The 19,877-nt window shown below is 40.0% G+C and overlaps 1 protein-coding gene across 13 annotated transcripts in view; it reads right to left on the bottom strand.

Moving 5' to 3' along the window:
• Positions 1,584-19,877, bottom strand: part of RBMS1 (RNA binding motif single stranded interacting protein 1) — a 216,548-nt gene continuing 198,254 nt past the window's right edge. For 4 of the 13 annotated variants that reach the window (XM_013984176.2, XM_013984174.2, XM_013984175.2 and 1 more), the window contains exons 7-15: positions 15,512-15,627; positions 14,305-14,354; positions 14,085-14,178; positions 11,582-11,629; positions 10,639-10,689; positions 7,381-7,491; positions 6,365-6,445; positions 4,996-5,080; positions 1,584-3,942 (exon numbers count right to left, since the gene is read on the bottom strand). In XM_013984176.2, coding sequence (XP_013839630.1) covers positions 5,003-5,080; positions 6,365-6,445; positions 7,381-7,491; positions 10,639-10,689; positions 11,582-11,629; positions 14,085-14,178; positions 14,305-14,354; positions 15,512-15,627 — 629 coding nt within the window. In that variant the 3' untranslated portion in view covers positions 1,584-3,942; positions 4,996-5,002. The remainder of the gene's footprint in view (positions 3,943-4,995; positions 5,081-6,364; positions 6,446-7,380; positions 7,492-10,638; positions 10,690-11,581; positions 11,630-14,084; positions 14,179-14,304; positions 14,355-15,511; positions 15,628-19,877) is intronic. The other 9 variants (XM_003133427.6, XM_021075053.1, XM_021075055.1 and 6 more) reach the window with 3 other exon arrangements.

A 19,877-nucleotide genomic window follows, 5' to 3' on the forward strand; every position in this document is an offset into this window, starting at 1 on the left:
CGAAAGAGCCTGGGAACAAGTGAGGCAGGGGCAGATCATGAGGCCACAAAGCTTACATTCTTAGCGGCCTGCGTGGATCTCAATGAGGCCATGCTTTGCTCCGGCCCCAACTCCTTTCTCTCTGAAGCTCTGGTTATCATCAGAGGACCCCGTTTCTTTTCTCAAAGAGCCAGTGGGCAGCAGGGCTCTCCCGGCTCTGGCAAGTCATGTACTCTAAACCCCAGGTATCTAATTCACATCGCCCATCGAGAGCCCTGGCAAGTCATGTACTCTAAACCCCAGGTATCTAATTCACATCGCCCATCGTCCACACTGTAGGGCAGGCATTGTAGAAATGGAGGCTATGAGTATTTTTCTTGCCCACTCCTTTCACCAGGAAAGAATCACTGGGCAGCAGAAACAGAATCTTGTAAGACGCTAAAACATTTCATTCACTTTGGGTAAAAGGAGTTAATCTCTTGTACTAAGAGCCTTCGCTAAAGCATGTCAGTGTGGAAGAGAGCTGCTGTTCCTCCCCATGAGTGTGGCGCTGGAGCCTCCTACTGGGGATGGCCAAATGAAGTCACTATAGGAGGCCTGGGTCAGCGAGGCACAGATAAGTTCCTCCTGAAATCCTAACCTGTGAGCCTGCTTACCAGAGATGGGACACTTTCTGCCCCCTTGCTGGGAAATGACAGTGCCACAGTTCAAAAGGTAGCAGCAATAAGGACAGAGGAAGGAGAGGGGTCTGGCTCACTGGTCCTTAAGAACAGACCAAAGATGGACTTTATTGAGAAGAAATATGGTGGCTGCCCCTGTACACGAACTGAAAGTAGTAAAAAGAAGGTCTGGGAAGGTTTTTCCAATTCTTTTAAAGGAAATATACCTTGGAGTTCCTGTCGTGGTGCAGCAGAAATGAATCTGACTAGGAACCATGAGGTTGCAGGTTCGATTCCTGGCCTCGCTCAGTGGGTTAAGGATCCGGTGTTGCCGTGAGCTGAGGTGTAGGTTGCAGACACAGCTCGGATCCTGCGTTGCTGTGGCTGTGGCTCCAATTAGACCCCTAGCCTGGGAACCTCCATGTGCCACAGGTGCAGCCCTAAAAGGCACACACACACACAAAATAAATACATAAAAAAATAAAGGACATGTACCTTGAGTACATATTGAATCTGACATAATTTTCAACTCACTTTGAAACCAATCCACTGAGGTGAAGGGAGAGATCAGAAATGAAATTAAATTCTGATATACATGTATTCTAACCAGAAAGAAATTGACAGGAAAAATAAAATTTCAGATGTTTTTTATTCAAAGGTTCTCAAAAGAAATAAAACAGAAAAAGCTAACAATCTGATCAAATGTACAGTTCAAAAATGTCTTTTGGCGTTTAACAACAAGTCCTAGGAAAGAAAACTACAGAGTTATCTTGAACCGGACAAATAAGTTACCACTGGCAAGTTTGTGGCACTAGTAAAACAAAAATAAAAAATTAACTCTCTTGATCATATAGATATCTCTATGAAAATCTTTTTTTCAATCTGTACAAAAGGTCTTTCTTCATAAATTAATTTTTTTTTATAATTTAATGGCTGTCTACTATGTGATGTTTAACTGATTTTTTTTTTCTTTTTTCTTTTTTTTTTTTTTTTTTATGTACAGAGGTTATGTTTCCCAAATCTTACCCAGACGAGTATGGCACTTAGTTCAGACATTTCTAGCAGCAGATTTCTCCTCCCCTCGAGCTATCAAATTTCTGTCTTAACTAATGCAAAAATATCAAGTAGTGAGAGACCCAGGTTTATAATGTACTAGGTCCAAGGAGAGTGCTGCGTTCAGTCTGGACTTTCACAAAGCAGTAATATTCCAGGGAGCATAGAACCAATAATACCACAACTTTAAAAAAAGGAAACAAAAACAAAAACAAAAACACATTTCTCTTATGACTATGGAATTTTCACTAGAATCTACACTTCTCAGAGCAGCAAGGACTTTTGAAACTATGAAATGTCACTGACATCTATAATCAAATATAAGCATAAATTTTAAGAACTAAAAAATACTCGAAAGAAATAACGGCTTCGCCCTAGCTCCTGAGCTAGGGAGGATTTGGTCTGTGGAAACAGGGAGGGCCAGCAACCTGTCCCAGCACAAAATAAAATAGACTCTGAGGTAGATAACTGATCACACACAGTTGACCAGACAAGTACACAGTTTTGGAAGACAACTGAATTTATCATTGCTTTTCAAACGTATGCAATTGTCTTAAGAAAAGAGCTGTAATAACAGTGAATTATCTTCAATGTTCCAAAGTAGAAATAACTGTGTTATTTATGAATCAGGAATTTCATAGTTTCAAAATTGGTTTTTCTTTACACTTAACACTTGTAGTGATGATGTAAAGTGTGGCACTGCTTGGATCCAAATCTTCCTTCATGCTTTTTTTGTTTGTGTGTGTCCATACATCAATTAAAATTATAAAACCTAAATGCAAAGGTACAAAAAAGGCACATTCTTCTAACCGCAAACTGGTCCGGCAAAAATAAAGAGCACAGAAGATGTGATGCTGAGACAAGTTGGAGCTACTGGTTACTGGCTCTTCGGTCTTTGGTGAAGTTACCTTTAAAAGTGCCAAGTAATTTTTATTTCGCAAATTTACATAATAGAGAGAGCTAGTAGCCAATCGTTTGCTTCTATTCATATCTCAGCTTATGTTTGAAGATAAATCCTTACTTTTAGCTTTTGCCATTTAGTTGCATTAGCAATCTTTTTTTTTTTTTTTTTTTTTTTCAGTTTGCCAGATCTCAGGCGTCATTCTCATTCTAAAGCACTATCATTAGTATAAAGGAAGGACAAAACAGTCGGTGATTCCCCTCCCCTGCCCCCCACCCCAGCCCCAACGCTACCTACACTAAATCTAGAACATCAAGTTAGGTTTTTTTTTTTCCTGAAAAAAGGCAAAAAAGACTTTACATTGCATCATACAGCAGATATCCTAAATCAGTCAAACTATCAGAGGAAACTGTTGGCATACAGCCTTACAAACAATTTACCTATTAAAAGTTCCCCAGTCAGAAAATGTGTTTCACACAAAACATTTTTCCCTTCTTGCATTTCACTACCTTACACATTTATGTGAAAAATCATTAAAAACACCTACTACATATTTTAAAAAGCCAAAATTTCAGCAACTTTTATTGACTACCTTTTAAAAGCCCTATGCTGCTGTTTTACAAGGCATAATAGACCAGCCCATTTGGTCAAAGCATTCTACATCATTAGTTTGAACTAACTTTTACTGAAACAGCTACAGCATCAAAAGAGTTAAGGCAAATTGGAATTCATAGAAAAGGATAAGACACTTCACACTACGTTGAAAGGAAAAAAAAAAAAAAAAATTAACCGGAAAGCTAAGAAAAGAGACACCGACGGCAACACGGAATTACAGCAACACTCGCACTGCAAGCACAGAACACCATGGGTGAAGTCGGACTATTTAAACATCAGAAAGCCCATTTCATACAGCTGAAAAAAACACGAATGAAACACAAAATGAACAAAACCACAAAAATCCGGTCATGCACGGGGTAAGTCTTCATGGTCTGTGTGCATACCCAGAAAATTGAAGTTTTTTCTTTTCTTTTTTTTTGCGTCATAACATTTGATAAAAATCTTTTGTTTTGTTTTTCTTTTTTTTTGTTGTTTTTTTGGTTTTTTTTTGTTTTTTGTTTTTTACTAAAATAAACCTGTTCAGGGGAACAGCTACTAGATGAATTTAAGGGTTTTATGCACCTTATAGAACTTATAGCAAAAATAGTTTTAGTTGATTTCATTATAAATAACGTTTTCAAGAACCTGTGCAAAACTGTCAATAATTTCCTAAAGCACAATTGATCAGAAAAATCCATGATTGTTCAGCCTTCATACCCTTCTTCATGTAAGAACAAACACCCTTCTGTACACCTGGAAGAGAAAAATAAAAAAACAAATGTTTCTGTACATTTGGCATAACATGCCACACAGCTTTGTCATCTCTTTCTTTTACTTTTTCTTTTTTTTTGCTTTTTAGGGCCATACCTGCGGCATATGGAGATTCCCAGGCTAGGGGTTGAATCAGAGCTATAGCTGCTGGCCTATGCCACAGCCACAGCAACTCCGAATCTGAGTCACGTCTGTGGCCAACACCACAGCTCATGGCAACGCTGGTTCCTTTAACCCACTGAGAGAGGCCAGGGATTGAACCTGCATCCTCAGGATATTAGTTGGGCTTGTTACCACTGCACAATGGGAACTTCCATCTCTTTTTTCTTTTAAAGATATTCATGTTTGAGAAAGGCTGTGCTCATCACTGGTGGTGGGCCAGTAAATGCAAACTCTGAAACTGAGGGTCCCTTTCCACGCCCTGAGTCCACCTTTTCAAATCTGAGACCTGCCAATTGCTCTGTCACCAGAGCAATTCAGAAACCCAGGTGTTCTAAGTTCCACACAGCTATTTTACTGCAATCTGCATGGCAGAGTGACAAGTTTCAAGGTTTGTAGTCTAAGCTGGAAAAGCAATCTCTCAACCTAAGGACAGTCACATCAGATTCATGGCTAACATATTGCTAGTCTTGTAATGCTAGATTAAGCTAAATCTTATGCTGTATTTCCTTCAGTTTAAGAGCATTAAAATAATATACATGTATTATTTATGTATAAATGTATCGGAGGACAAATTTGATATCTGGTGTTCTCTGTTATGTTACCAATTTTTGGAGGGGTAGGGAGGAAGAGAGAGTAAATACACATTTGACATCAGTATAAGGTACTGTTCTTTGTGGAGAGAATACTTAATCTAAAAATTCACAGAATCACTGATTTTACCATTTCAGTAACATTGGATTCCCTGGCCATGATTAAACCAGTGTGACCAAACCTGAGTCGGTCTAAGTACCAATATTTGATAAAAGAATCATCGACTTCCCTTGACTTGAGCCCTACAGTGATGGCTCAGTGATGGACACCTTTCCTTCGTACCTCACAGTTACTTATTGGGTTGAAAGGTATATGGAGAATGGTCGTTAGACGTCTCTACAGCCACCTGCTGCTGACCACTCGCCTCCTACAAGGCAGAACAGATGAGACACGTGAGCAGTGAAAACTCCAATCTCTATCTAGGTCTGACCGAGTCCCACGTCTTAAAAACAAGCCCTCCTTAAAAGTGATGTTCTTAATGTAATACGGAGCTTTCAAGGTTAATTATTTCCCTAAGGAATTAAAACATCTGACAGACCCAAAGAACCTTTCCCCAACTTTTATGAGTTGTCTCTTTATATTGAGCTACAATTCATCAAACAAGTCTCTTATCCCTTGGGACCAGATGTGCCTTGGAATTCAGTACTTTCAGATTTTAGAATCTGAAATATGGTAAGCACATGTTGTATATCAGAGACTACACTCAGTTCGGTCTGGGGCTATACCTCATAAACACATTAACAAGTCTATGCTGAAAGGTATGGATACACAGAGTAAGTGGGCAAAGATTTTGTCTTGCATCAGTTCAGGTTGGGTTTTGCCACAGGTAGGCTTTTTGCTAAAGTCGTCACAAGGGAAATGTTTCTTTTCAGATTTGTTTGTTTTGGCATTGCAGATAAGGGACTGTGACTGTGGTTGTCAATAACTGCACAGATTTAAATCACTGAGAAGCAAACAAAACAAAACAAACCTCCCCTTCCCCCTAAATCTAGCCACAGTCCTAGTCCTTCTGGAATTGGAACCTATCGGGGGTGGGGATGGGATCTGCCTACCAGGTGGGACTGATTGGGTTAATTAATTTCCTTGGAATTTCAAGGATGCTTTGCAGGAAAATACTGTGCTTTCTGTCCAACTTGAATTCAAGTCAGATTTTTCCCTATCAATATCATACCAGTATCTTCCATTGTAAGAACTAAGAGTTATTTAGCTATACTAACAGCCTCTAGAAAAACAGGTATGGTTTGTTCCTCATCCTTGTGACTGTGTTTTGTAACTTCAGTTTTTTCAAGTATCTTAATTATAATTCACTTCTTTTTGTGATTATTATTATGGATATAATCTTTGGTACTGGGACTGCAACTTCAGCCTTATCTTAACTTTCCTGTGAGAATCGTTTTATAGGACAAAAAACAGAGACCTCAAGAGGTATGAAATGTGCTAAAAGCTTAGAAAAAACATTCCTGGGGGTTGTGGATTACACTAATTTGTAAGCAGAGAATTGTATCTCACAGTTGAAAACAACTCTAGGTGTGAGCTCCCTCTAAACTCAATTCACATTTTTGACTTTTGATGGAGTCGTCTTTGAGTTCTAATCTAACCCATTTCTGAAACTACTCATTCCCAGAATGGCCACCGGACGGTCTGTACCAACCTCCACAGGAACCGCTGCCGTCTGCACATGTGTGTACTGTGGCAAATAGGCCCCTTGCATAGCGGACGTGGCGGGCATGTACTGGAAGGAAGAATAGGGTCAGGATGGGCAATGACAAGTCCTGGGTAAAGATCACGACAGTTTCTCATGCTCAATTATTCAACATCTCTAATGTACTCTTGTGTTGTAGACGATCTCTCTCTCAAAGGACCGTACTATTTTCCAGCAGCCCCCCTCTACCAGTGTCTAACATGGTTTCCATAGGTGGAGACCCAAGAAGTAAGTGACTGTTTATAGCTTTAACAGGTCGCTGAAAAAGACGAAACAGACCCTTGCTTTCCAGATGCTGACAATCATCTTCATCCAAGGTAGGAGAGACTTCTCACTGGCTCTGTGTGGCTCTGGTTTAGCCTTTAACAAGCTGCTGCTGCTGCTTGTGACCATAAACCAGGAAAACACAGCGGTTTGCTCTTTTAAGCCACCATAGATATGCTCTTAATTAAAAGCCTTTGGCCATCTTACCATCTAAATGCTACATACATCAACCCTGGAAGTTAATCTGATATCAGGTAAACCCCAATACCCAACTGAATCCTTGGACTTGGGGAAAATTAGTCAATACTAAGATGGTGATTCAGTGCCCCTGAAATCCATATGGGAAGAAGTAAGTGAGGAAAAAATCCCCTGCCTTTATGACCATGTATCACCTTTATCTTTTGGTTCAGGAGACCAGGTCTGCCAGTGTGAATGAATGATCCTAGTTATTAGAGCTAGAAGTAGTCTTCTATGGCTGCTATATTCTGATAAAGAAGAGAAAGATACCCAGAGGACAGGCTTTTAGTTCATCAATTAATCAAGAAATATCTGGGTATTTGCTATGTGGAAGGCTATTTGCAGGTGAGAGGGGATCAGACTCATCTTTGACATCACAGAGCCTTTAACTGATAAGGAAGACACGGGCTGCATTCATTTACCCTCCTCTGTTTGCTGAGACACGATATTAATTTGCCACCTACTGTTCCGGTGCTGCCTAGTGACAGATGACTCATCTGCTGGGCCAGCGGGCTGATCATAGATGCGGGCTGTAGTGACATGGTGTGCTCCATCGAGGGAGTTAACACGGCACCCTGGGGAGTCGGAGAGAGAGCAAGTGAAACAAACTGCGGGATGGAGTGAGGATTCTGGAACCACCTTTTTCAAAGGAAATACCTTTGTCTGCTGAGGAATGTGAAGCAAAAAGAACCTCCCTTCAATCGGCAAATGATACTGTAAATGATTTCTTAAAAATGTTCTGCTGCATTGTGCTTCCTGAGACTTTTTAAAGGACACTCACTTCACAGAAATCCCTGTATCAAACACCTTTTCCTTTCCTTTCGCTTACTGTAAAGTCAGAGTCCACAGGAGGAGCTGGGACAGGAACTGCAAACGACTTGTAGCCAGGGTTACAAAAGGCTTAATTTTTTAAAAGTAACTGACAGTTAATGTTTTCTGCAGTCACAAAACAATAAACTATATTGAATATCATAAAATATAGTGTTTCACTTAAAAATGTTAAAAAAATCAATAGTCATCTGACTCAAGGTCAGGCGGTTAGGATCAAGATCACATTCTTCATTCACTCAGTGCTTCTCAGAACATGCAACAAAAATTTGGTGCCTGAGGAGCGAGGACACAGGGTCAGAGATGATTAACAACCCAATTTCGGAATCTTTGATTTTACTTGAAAACATTCCAGTCTTTAAAATAACCCAGGCTGGGAATCCCGTCATGGCTCAGTGGTTAAGGAATCCAACTAGGAACCATGGGGTTGTGGGTTTGATCCCTGGCCTCGCTCAGTGGGTTAAGGATCTGGCGTTGCTGTGAGCTGTGGTGTAGGTTGCAGATGCGGCTTGGATCTCACGTTGCTGTGGCTCTGGAAAAGGCCGGCAGCTATAGCTCCGGTTAGACCCCTAGCCTGCGAACCTCCGTATGCTGCAGGTGCGGCCCTAGAAAAGACCAAAAAAAAAAAAAAAAAAAGACCAAAAAAAAAAAAAATAAATAAATAAAATAACCCAGACTGTCTCTAAAACACGGCTATAAGAACTATCAGGGTAACACTGCCTGGATTCTGACCTCTGCATGTTTTTACAGAGTTGCAACCAGGGTACATAAACTATTTCCTGTCCGGGGTTTTGCGTCTAACTTAATATTTCATTATAAATATTTACCTAACTTGCTGCCTTGTTGTCATTGGTATCCTTTTTAATGATGATTTAATGGTACATTGTATATGAAATTTAATTCATTCTATTTCTGGATTTTTGCATTCTGATTTATCCTGTTATAATATTCTTATGGATTATAGCATCCCTCTCACTTTTGCAATCACCCAATTACTTAAAAATGCAATTATTCTGATACACCCTACAAATCAGACTTTTGGTACTGCTGTATCTGACTCATCTCCTAAATACACTGTTATTTGTTGATAATTAGATACACAATTGAGGGCAAAGACTGGTGTGCTGGCACTTTACTTGTCGTAGGCAGTCTAAATCCGGGTGGTCAAAAGGAATAAACCCTCAGGTAGAAGCCTTGTGCACACACCACTACAGTCTCGAGGCTGTTAAACTGAGATGTGCTGCCTCTGTAACTGCCCACCTGCTGTCCCAGCCAAAGAATATAGATTCATGTCAGAAATAAGTACTAATACATTTCATAAGATATTTTTTCCTCTCAAAAATTTAAAGTGCACCGTCAAAAAGTATGTGGTAACATGGAAAGGATTCAGAAGCCCAGAATATGCAGGAGTTTCCTCTTCCTTTTTCTCATTCATCTGTAGGAGCTGCTGTACTAGGAAGCCCTTAAATGAAAAGCGAGCTGACTTCCTGCACTTCAAAATATGGTGCCATAGAGTGCCTGGGACGCAGACTGCCATTGGTGTGTTTGTGTCTCTTCATGGGTATAAATCTGTATATATGTGTAGGTATGTGTGGGTTGTGGGAGCATGTGTGCATATATGTATGTGTGAGTAAATTTATGTGCACATGTACAGGTATCCAGACACACAACACACATATATCATCAGAGAGCTCTTCTCCTGTGTTATCCATGTTTTATTTGCTTCTTCAAAGCATCTCAGCAACTACCTGTTCAGAACGTGTTCCTGGACCATTTCACATGCCTGATCTAACACTGAATAGTGTCTCTCTATAGTTGTCCTGAGAGAAATTCCTATCTCATTTCAAGACCAAGAATAGTGTGCTTTTCCTAAGCAACCTATCTGTTTTTATGAGTACTGTGAACTCCGTTGCTTATCAGGATTCTCATTTTGCACTGGTTACCAGAAAGCTTATGGCCAAATTTGTGGCCACCTCATGGCAAGCATCTAGATCATTGTGTTGGGCTTTCTTAGCCTTTGTTCTCCATCTTTATTTTTCAACTTTTTAAACCTGTATTTTAATTTAACCAACTGGATTTTATGTGTCTTTGAAAAATACATTAAATATCCTATCAAATAAGGTGAAGAGTAACTCAATAAAAAAATGTAATATACACAAAAGTACAACAAATGCTTGAGCCACTAAAGAAATTACCTTTGTTATTTACCAACGAAGGTATTACTACTTTAGTATTTTTAATTTCCATGGAGAGGTTAAGTAACACTGATGAAAAACTCTAGCTCAATTTTGAATTCTTTACATTTGCATTAAACAATATAAACAAGGAGAGTTTTTTCATGGAAGGTACAGTTAAAAATTTTAGCAATTTAAAAAAACTTCAGGAGTTCCCATTGTGGCTCAGCAGAAACAAATCCAACTAATATCCATGAGGATGTGGGTTCAATCCTTGGCCCTGTTCTGTGGGTTAAGGATCCAGCATTGCTGCAAGCTGTGGTGTAGGCTGCAGATGCGACTTGGATCTAGTGTTGCTGTGGCTGCAGTGTAGGCCGGCAGCTGTTAACTCCAATTTGACCCCTAGCCTGGGAACTTCCATATGCTACACCTGCGGCCCTAAAAAAGAAAAAAAAAAACCTTCAAAATTAAAAAAAAAATTAAAAATTCAATTGAACAATCACCTACATTGAAGTGCTCATAGACTGCAAATTTAATTTAATGTTAACTATCACTTTAAGACAAGGTGTGTCTAAGTTTTCTAATGAACCTGTACATTTCATGCTTAAAATGTCCCAAATCTTACACCAATTCGGACAAATGGTTTTAATCCAGAGAATGGTCTTTAACATATCCATAGCTTACTTGCAAACCACAAAGCCATTAAGATGAAAAACTTACGGGGTGCTGGAGGATATATGGTTGAGGTTGCATCCAAGAAGGACTTTGCACCTGGAAAAAGGGAGGATTTTGGAAGAAACATTGATTTCCATTGGAACACTTCCTATTTCTCTAGATCTCTTTTAATTATGTTAAAGTCTACAGAAGGCAAATAAGGAAACAGTACTATCAATGATTAAAAAGATTAAGGCAGTTAGTGTTCTCGACAAACTGGTCACTCTGAATAGGATGAAATGATTATTTAAAACCAAGTTCCATTTGCCCACTCAGGAAGTATTTACTGAGTATCAAGTACCAAAGAGAAAAAAGGCAAATAAGACATGCCCCCCCCCCGCAAGAAATTTACCGCCTAAGCAAGGGATAAACAAGTAAACAACTTGCTAATGCAAAGTGTGACAATCAAGGTATAAATGTCAGTGCTTTAGGAATAGAGAGGAATGAGAATTAATTCCAGCACATCTTATTAGAAACTAATCTTTAATGTCTGTGCTTATTTAAAAAGAAGAACCACATTCAATCCCTTATCAAAACCCCGGACATTAAATTTCAGATATCTTGACTAGTGGTCAACGATTTCTAGTTAGTGTGAAAACAGAAAAATCTGAAATCCAGATTTAGGAAATGAAACTAGTAACTAGATCCTGACAATGACAGTCAAAAGGGCATCTGTACAGCAGACCCTCTGGATTGAGAAATATGACACGAGAGTCAAGTTCTGTGGCGAGAATGAAAGCACGTGCAGTCTCTGCCACTCCGGGGAAGGAATACGGGTCCGTTTCTTGATGCTCAGAGCTTTCCTGAGACTATGTGATTTCACAGTAAGTTTCAGTTCCTAATTCTTAAGAACAAACCCCTCCTGTGTCTCATCCCCTACGGTTAACTTCAGAGGTTCTACAGAGAGGATACGGGGAGGAGTCAGGGGGAAGAACGTATTGTGATTTACCTTGATAGCAGAGCCCCGATACTTGCTTTCTCTGGTTTCCTTTGCCACCTAAGGCAGACCAAAGTTAAGTGCTTCTGCCTTGTTAACATTTCAGTTATCTGGACTGCAGCCTTTCCCCATTGGGATACTGGTGGTTTCTTGCAGATGCCAATTTCTCAAATCCAATTATATAAGCATATGGTGGTTTAGTGGAGAAAGGCCCACTCCAACATGAGTGCAAGACCTTCACTGAATGAATCACGGGGAGGCAAGCAGCTCCCTGGAGACCCTAATTTGGGCCAGATGCACCCGTTTTTGGTATGCTTCAGTGGTCCTAATAATCTAACAGCTTATAGCATTACGGGGTTAGGGAGCCATGACATCTAATCCAATTTTCTTTCTCAAGCAGCAAATCAACTGCTGTCAATTTCTATTCCTCAATCTTCCCTAACTATAAAATGGGAATAATAATCTATGGCCTGTAAATTCTCTATCAGTGGTTCTTCACCCACTTTTGGATTTTGAATCTCTTTGAAAACCCAATGAGGGAAACAGACATCTCCCTTGCCCCTCTGAACTAATGGCATGTATATGAGTGTCATTTTGCAAACAATTTAAGAGAATCACAAGACTACTTAAACCTCATTGGCTGACCCCAATGGGTCCCTTAACTTATGGGGCTAAGAATCACTCTGAAAGGTTACAGCACTGAATTCCAGGCAACTGGAATGAAATTTCACACGTATCTTAGAGAAACAGATTGCCCAGGTGAAGAAATCAGGACTTTGTAATGAAATGTTAGGTAGATCAAATCTATTAACACTACTGGTCTCCTAATTTATTTATTTTTTTAATTCTGTGAAATAGTTCTGTGGCCCAAATGCTCACTGCTTTTATAGTAAAGAGAGAAAAAAGAGGTGGTAAGGAGATGCATTGATAGCTTTAAATATCTACAGAAGCAAACATTTAAATTAATCTGCACGATCTTTCATTTGCCTGAGAATAAGCTTACTTGTTCCTATTTTTAGTGATACACGTAAAGAGGTTTCCACGTTCAGACAGTTAAGAAAGGAGACTACCTTTCAATATCACACATAGGAACCGTTAATTAGGGAAAATGCACCAGAGCAGATCTCACTGAATCTTAATACAGGCAAGGAGAACAAAGAAATCTCAAGTTCAAAATCACTAAAGAGGCATTAAATGAGTGAGTGCTATGCCCAGTAGATTGAAGAACCAGAATAAGGAACTTAACGATCAAGACAGCTAAAAGAAAATGAGTGACGACTCAGAGAAAGGAAATGAAAAGAGCCTAGAAGCTGAGGGAGGCTGTGAATGCTACTTTGACTACCCGGGTTTTAGTGAGTTTAATCACCTTCTCTTTGTTGCCCAAAAGCTACTTTTATGCTTTTAGACAGAGCCGCCTTTATGACAGTGCTTGTGTTGACCGATCCATTATTTTAAAAAAGCAGAATGGATATACTCTTATCAGCCAGCTAATCCTGAATGTAAAGGATATTAGTAATCATAGATAACATTTACTGAAGACTAATGATAAACTAGGTACTGTGCTGAGCTCTTCATGGAGATAATCTCATTCAGTTCTTATAATAAGCCTATGAGATAGAAACCATTATTATCCCCATTTTAAAGATGAGGAAGCTGAGGCTTATAGAAGTGAAATAACAGTTATTAGATACTGTCATCCCCTATCTCTCAGGGTGACAATATCTAATTCAATTGTCTTAAAAACAAGAATACGCACTAGTTAGGCACACTGGATCTTAATTGTCAGCAAACGCATATTCCCATGTCTGTCACTAAACTCTGCTATTTAACATGTTCTTGTTTGGGCCTGTGAGTGAGAGGCACTCTTGATATGGGAGGAAAAATATATGCGCACTATGGGTTCATGGAGAATAGGAGCTACCCTACAATAAAACCAGATCAATATTATAACAGGTGCTTTGGGAGATTTGGGTTCTAAGCTGGGGGTTTAAGGTAAACACCTCTTTACAAAACAACCTAAATAGGGAGTCACCTCCCTTCTTTTTGGCCTCAAATTTCATGGCATTGCTCATTTCATGCCACTTAAGAGAGACATATCTTTACTTACCAGCCTGTTTACTTGCCCTTTGTCAGTTCCTGCTGACAAGGTAACAAAGGCAAGGGTGCACACCTATTCTGTACTTTTCCTAACAGCAGTTTGGGTTTCAGTTTTGGGGACACATAGTGTCCAGAAGCAGGGCCTGTTGTGAAGGATGGATTAGGGTTTGTCCCAATCCTAAAATGCTATGATTTCAAACATTGACAACAGACAGCCATTTCCCCTTGTTGTACATTCTTAAACATAAATCACGCTGTCAAATAAAAAGCAGCTTGTTCGAAATTGGGTATCCAAGCTGTGTAACATTTGACTTAAAATTTCATTATAAATGTCCATGATTTTAAGACACCTACAAATAGAGCAGCAATCTATGGTTGGCAAGTTGCCATACTCTTGATGAATCCTAGAGGTACAAACCTGGTAGGCAGATACAGGAGATGCGATATAGGGTGTAATGGAAGTCTGAGTGATCATTCGGTTTGTAGCAATACTGTATGGTGAAGGATAAAATCTAGAACAAACACAAAAGCCTTTATTAAGTCATCCTTTAAATAGAATAATGCACAGAACAAATGTCGGATGTTGTCCACCTTCACAATTTCCCTCAAGCCGCTAGGTACTTATCATAATGACATACCCGTTCTGTATAGCAGCTGTGGTTGGGTCGTAAGTAAGTGTCATTCCAGCCTATGGGAAAGAGAAAGAAACATTCTTCTGCAAAGGCACAAATTAAAAATTCAATTTCTCAGAGGCATGGCAACATAAAACAGTGATAGTTCAGTAGTACTTGATAAAATGGAGAGTTTCTGTCAGACAAGCATAATTATAAACTCCACAAGAGAATTAAGCTCTAGACCAGCATTGTACCTCCCATATGGGAGCCATTAGTCACAGGCAGCTATTTAAACAAAAAGTTGAGTCCCTCTACCATACTTGCTACATTTTGAGTGCCTCAAATAAGGAGCCACAAGTGGCTAGTGGTTATCATCGGGCAGTACAGATTCTAGAACATTTCTTCTGCATAACACCTCCTGAGGCAGTCTTGAACTAGTATGTTACTTAAAAGAACAATTCATTTAAAATAAATATGGGGGCATGGAGGGTCAACATTTTTACTGAGAAATGAAGCTCTTTTTTTTCCTAAAGAACATTATTTAAAGGAATTAGGCAAAACATCTCAATGAAAAATATACTATTTATTGTAATAATATTTAAAATCATCTCTGAATAACTTTATTTTTTTAAATTATTTATTTATTTATTTATTTTGTCTTTTTGCCATTTCTTGGGCTGCTCCCTCGGCATATGGAGGTTCCCAGGCTAGGGGTCCAATCGGAGCTGTAGCTGCCAGCCTACGCCAGAGCCACAGCAACACAGGATCCGAGCCTTGCCTGCGACCTACACCACAGCTCACGGCAACGCCGGATCGTTAACCCACTGAGCAAGGGCAGGGACTGAACCCGCAACTTCATGGTTCCTAGTCGGATTCGTTAACCACTGTGCCACGATGGGAACTCCTGAATAACTTTAAATGTAAACTCAAGGAACCATGACATTAAAACAATAAGCCACCTGTGCATTTCTCACAGCTACTTTAAGATGCTCTTTTACCGTCTACGTAGCTGAGTGGTAAAAAGAGCTGTTTCCACCATCTGTCTGTCTGTCTGGAAAATCACCACTCTTTTAGCACCATATCTTAATGTCACATTATCTGGATTGATAAAGTTTCATTCCTGGCCACCTCTTCTACATGTGTGGTGGCCAAATCGAGATGCCACCTGTGTGATTACTCAAGTAGCTTCTGTGATGATCCACCCCCACTGAAGTTTCAGGAAAGGACTTACAAGTCTCACCTCTCCTTCTCTGTGCCAGGGTCTTCCATTAGGGATGTATTTGTTTGGGTTCTGTCTCTTCTTCTGTCCCCCGTCCGCAAACTTACACAATAAGGGTTCTGTAGGAGCTGAATAAACAGGGAAAAACAACAGGAAACCCAAACTGTTAACACGTGTACGAGTGACAAAAAGTAACTGGATTTCTTTTTTAATAGGAGCAGTGCTAGTGCTCTAAGGGACCTGACAGCACATGTCAAGGCCAAAGTTGACTCAGACCTTTTGAGAGGATCCACTGGTGAAAAATATAGTACAGGAAATACATGAGTTATTATTTTCAAGCCAGAGTGTAATAAATTGAAAGGGCTACTCTGAGGAAGCAAAGGAAGTTGTGGATTTGCTTTTGCACTTCTTTAGGTAGAAACATTCTTCTTTCCATGCTGGACCCTCTCCAATTTCATCTCTGTCAATCTTCAAATGTATATAGGATTGTGTTATTCCCCGCCCCCTCAACTCAGAAATGCTCCCACAGCTTCACATTATAATTCCTCAGAGAGATCTTCACTTCCTCCAGCAGAAAACAAGTTCCCTTTCATACTGCTCAGACTGTATTTTTATTCACAGCAATTTTAATACTTTGTGCTGATTTGTCTGGTGTCTGTTTCTCCTCTAGAGCATAAGCTCCATGGAGGCAGTGACTTCTGCTCATCACTGTTCTCTCCAGGCTGAATCAATGAATGGATATGAATCGGTCTTATTTGTTTATGTGGGGGATACAGCACTGAACACAGCTGTTGTAAGCTGAAAACACCTGTCCACCCTATTTAAAGGTTTTTCTGTGCTTTTAATCATCCCACTTGGTGTTGCTGTACTATACATCCGCCTCATCAAATGATCCCAAGAAACTAACAAAGAAAAGCAAAAAAGGCATAAGATGAATAGACCATCTTACCAGGGATATATATTCATTAGCTAAAAAAAGAAAAAAAAAGTGACAGCATAGTAGGCCACCCATGCCTTTTCGTTTTTTTAAAAAAATATTTTTCTGTAATGGAAGTAGCAGTGTATTCCTGAAAGCTGTACATGTTTCCATGTGTTTCTAGTTAATGTAATAAAGACAATCACACCTTCCTGTCTGGCTCGCACATTCTGTCCTTTGTCTACCGTGGAACCGTGATTACTACTTTCAAGTTCTGTTTCAAAGTTAAATAACCATGAAGGGAAAAATATTGCTTGTGGAAAATTTACTCCTTTTTCCTCTGCCTCTTATTATCCTAATTCATCTCTTATTTTATATCACTATTACCCACCCACTAATGACAGGGTGGAAGCAATAGTGCCTCTCAGTACTCTTCTGCCAAAAAAACAAAACACAACCAAAACCCAACTGCAATTCCTTCCCACAAGCTGTCGAGGCTGTTTGGCACTCCTTTCTCCTCTCCCTGGTGTGAACACTCCAGAGGGGCGGGCTGGCATGTAAGCTCACGTCTGAATGGCAGCTGTACTGCAACGGGTTCCAGGAGGTGAGAGCAAAACTGTCATGTGTCTGATGAGACGTGGTGGGCCCTGCCATTCACAAAGGGGTCCTGAGTTTCCCTCTGACTCTACCCACCCATTTCCTGAACAAGGAACTCCCATTCTTCCATTTAAGGCAAAGTGGGTGTGATGGAAGATGGACTGGGGCCAAATCGTACTTTCCTGAACTACCTTTTCTGTCTTTCCAAAAAAAGATACTGACTTTGGGAAATTTCCACCTTCACCAACAATCACAGAAGGTAAAGGATACAGATGCGGTGAAACAAGAGAGCTTTCTAGTCACTGATGATGATGATTTTAATTCTACAATTGGGCCGTTCAGGGACAGACCAGATGGAATCTGGGCTGGAAACTGGGCCAGAGAAGATGGCATTCAAATGTGAGGAAGGAGAGTGCCTGTCTACTGTGGTGTGGCTGGGGACGCCTCATCCTTGACCTCTAAGGACAACCTGAGAACTCAGAGAGAAACAGGATCTCACTCTCCATGGGTCTAGAAAGGTCCTTGTGGCATCAAATGTTTTTTCTCCAGTGATACCTGATGTTTTAGGACTTTACCTTGCCGTAACCCCCCTTTGGGGAACGGCTTTTATCTAGAGGCATTATAAAGACTAGCTCCTAGACTGAAATTCAAATTAAAAAAAAAAAAAAGTTGACTTGGCCCAGGTGGGATTCATTCTGGAAGTTCCCCAGGCTGCCTGGGTAGGCAGGTGTGAAGGGAAGCAGTGGCGTAGCAATTCCTGGCCAGCACTGGGCCGCATGTTTGCTGAGAGGCCAAGTGCCCCTATCTGTGGGAAGGGGCTTCCAATACATTTTCATTCATCTAGACTAAGCTCTGTCAAAGAAAAAGCAATTTCAGGCAACAATAACGCCTGCTAAGAACGTCTAATGAGGAGGTAAACATCAAGCGAGTGATGACATGTTTGTAAATATATCATTTAAATGAAACAAATGGAACAGAATGTGGTTGAATCTTTAAAAAATGAATTACATTTGCTGCATGATTTTGTGCTGTCATTAAGGTATTTTCCTCCCAGTGAAACCAAAAAGGTAAGTAGTTAAAACAGTTTGCCTACTGGCAGGTGTCCCATATCTTAGGAAGACAAATTTCTTATTTTAAGGGATTATAACCAGTAGAAATGACACATTTTAAAGATAGTTGCTGGTTCCTGGCTTCTAGGAAATGGGAATGCTCCAGTATTCAGGGGCAATATACTATTAATATACTATTAAAATTTCTCTGGTCTGTTTAGCAGTTGAAATTTTTACTGCATGCCTACTATGTACAAGGTATAGTGCTAAGAGCTAGGGATACAGTGGAAGCTAAAACAGGGTCACAGTTCTTACAATCTGATGGGGATGAGTGTGTCCCCAATCTTATAAAAACCCGCTCAGCTATTTATGGTACAGAGTACCGTTTTTGAGACGTTTGTTTTTAATAAAAATGCCACCCAGAAGTGAAATACTTCTGATACAGGAACAGCTGTATTTCTTTACAGCTGCTGCTCCTTGGACTTGGAGGGTATGAAACAGAGCTTATTCCTAAGTTTTTTTTTTTTTTTTTTTCTTTTAGGGCCACACCCACGGCATATGGAGGTTCCCATGCTAGGGGTCGAACTGGAGCTACAGCTGCTGGCCTACGCCAGAGCCACAGCAACACCAGATCTGAGCTGCATCTGCAACCTACACCACAGCTCATGGCAATGCCCGATCCCTGACCCACTGAGCGAGACCAGGGTTCAAACCCGCAACCTCGTGGTTCTTAGTCAGATTTGTTTCCACTGTGCCACAACAGGAACTCCTCCTAAGTGTTCTTAATAACTGATTTATTATGAAGACTGGATAATGTTCTCGAGGAAAGCAACTATGTGAGTTTTTTTTTTTTTTTAAAGACATCTATGTGACCATTAAACTGAGCATGAGTCAGATGATTTCAGTTACATTTTTGAATCGAGAGACAAACACACCCACAGCAATATCTGGGTCATGGCCCACTTATTTCTAAGTGTGTGCAAGACTGACAAAAGGAGAGCTCCTTATTGGATTAGCATGTACTGTGGCTCATTCCAGACCAGGAGATAGTCTCTAGTTTGCTTTTTGGAGCCTGATACTCAAGTTTTAGTTTGAAGACCGGGAGGTGCTATGTGATGCCAGCTTTTTGTACAGAACATATCCTTTAGGTGACTTCCTGGACTGTTCTTTTTAGAAGGGAGGAAAGGGCCAGTGTCTGCCATTGACTCAGGGGTAAGAAAGGGGGCATTCTCTATACATCTTCTTTTTTTAAACTTTGCACTTTCTTTACATAATAGTTTGCATGTTGAGTGTTTGCTGCCCTGGATACTTTCAGCAAGAATGAATTAAATATTCAGGGTGAGTGAGTTCAATATAAGATCTGAAGTTTTCAGCCATGAAACAGGAAAAGTATCTAACATTTTCACTTGAGGAGTACTGGGGAGGCATGGCCTGCAGAAAAGGAAGTGCCATGAATACCAGTACACAGGCCTATGATCAACAGGCACGTTTGGGTATATTAACTTAAAAAATAGTTTGTAACAGTCAACCTGTAATCTCTGGCCACTTTTCTAGATTAGCAACTCTTCACCTTATTGTGCAAAACAATAAATGCAAAGTGTTATAATAAATAATTTGGATTTAAAATATATTCTTGTATTAGGTTGATAGAATGTTACATAAAATTACCCCATATCAACTGATTTTGCCAAATATGCAGCGCATTCAAAGCTGAACTTTCCTTAATGAATCATGATCTTTTGGGTTTGTAGAATGGGTGTCTCAGATGTCTTGTGAGATCTCTCAGGGCAGAGTCTCATCCTTTTATTGACCAAGA

This window comes from Sus scrofa, chromosome 15, assembly GCF_000003025.6.
Source record: "Sus scrofa isolate TJ Tabasco breed Duroc chromosome 15, Sscrofa11.1, whole genome shotgun sequence".
Lineage (NCBI taxonomy): Eukaryota > Metazoa > Chordata > Mammalia > Artiodactyla > Suidae > Sus > Sus scrofa.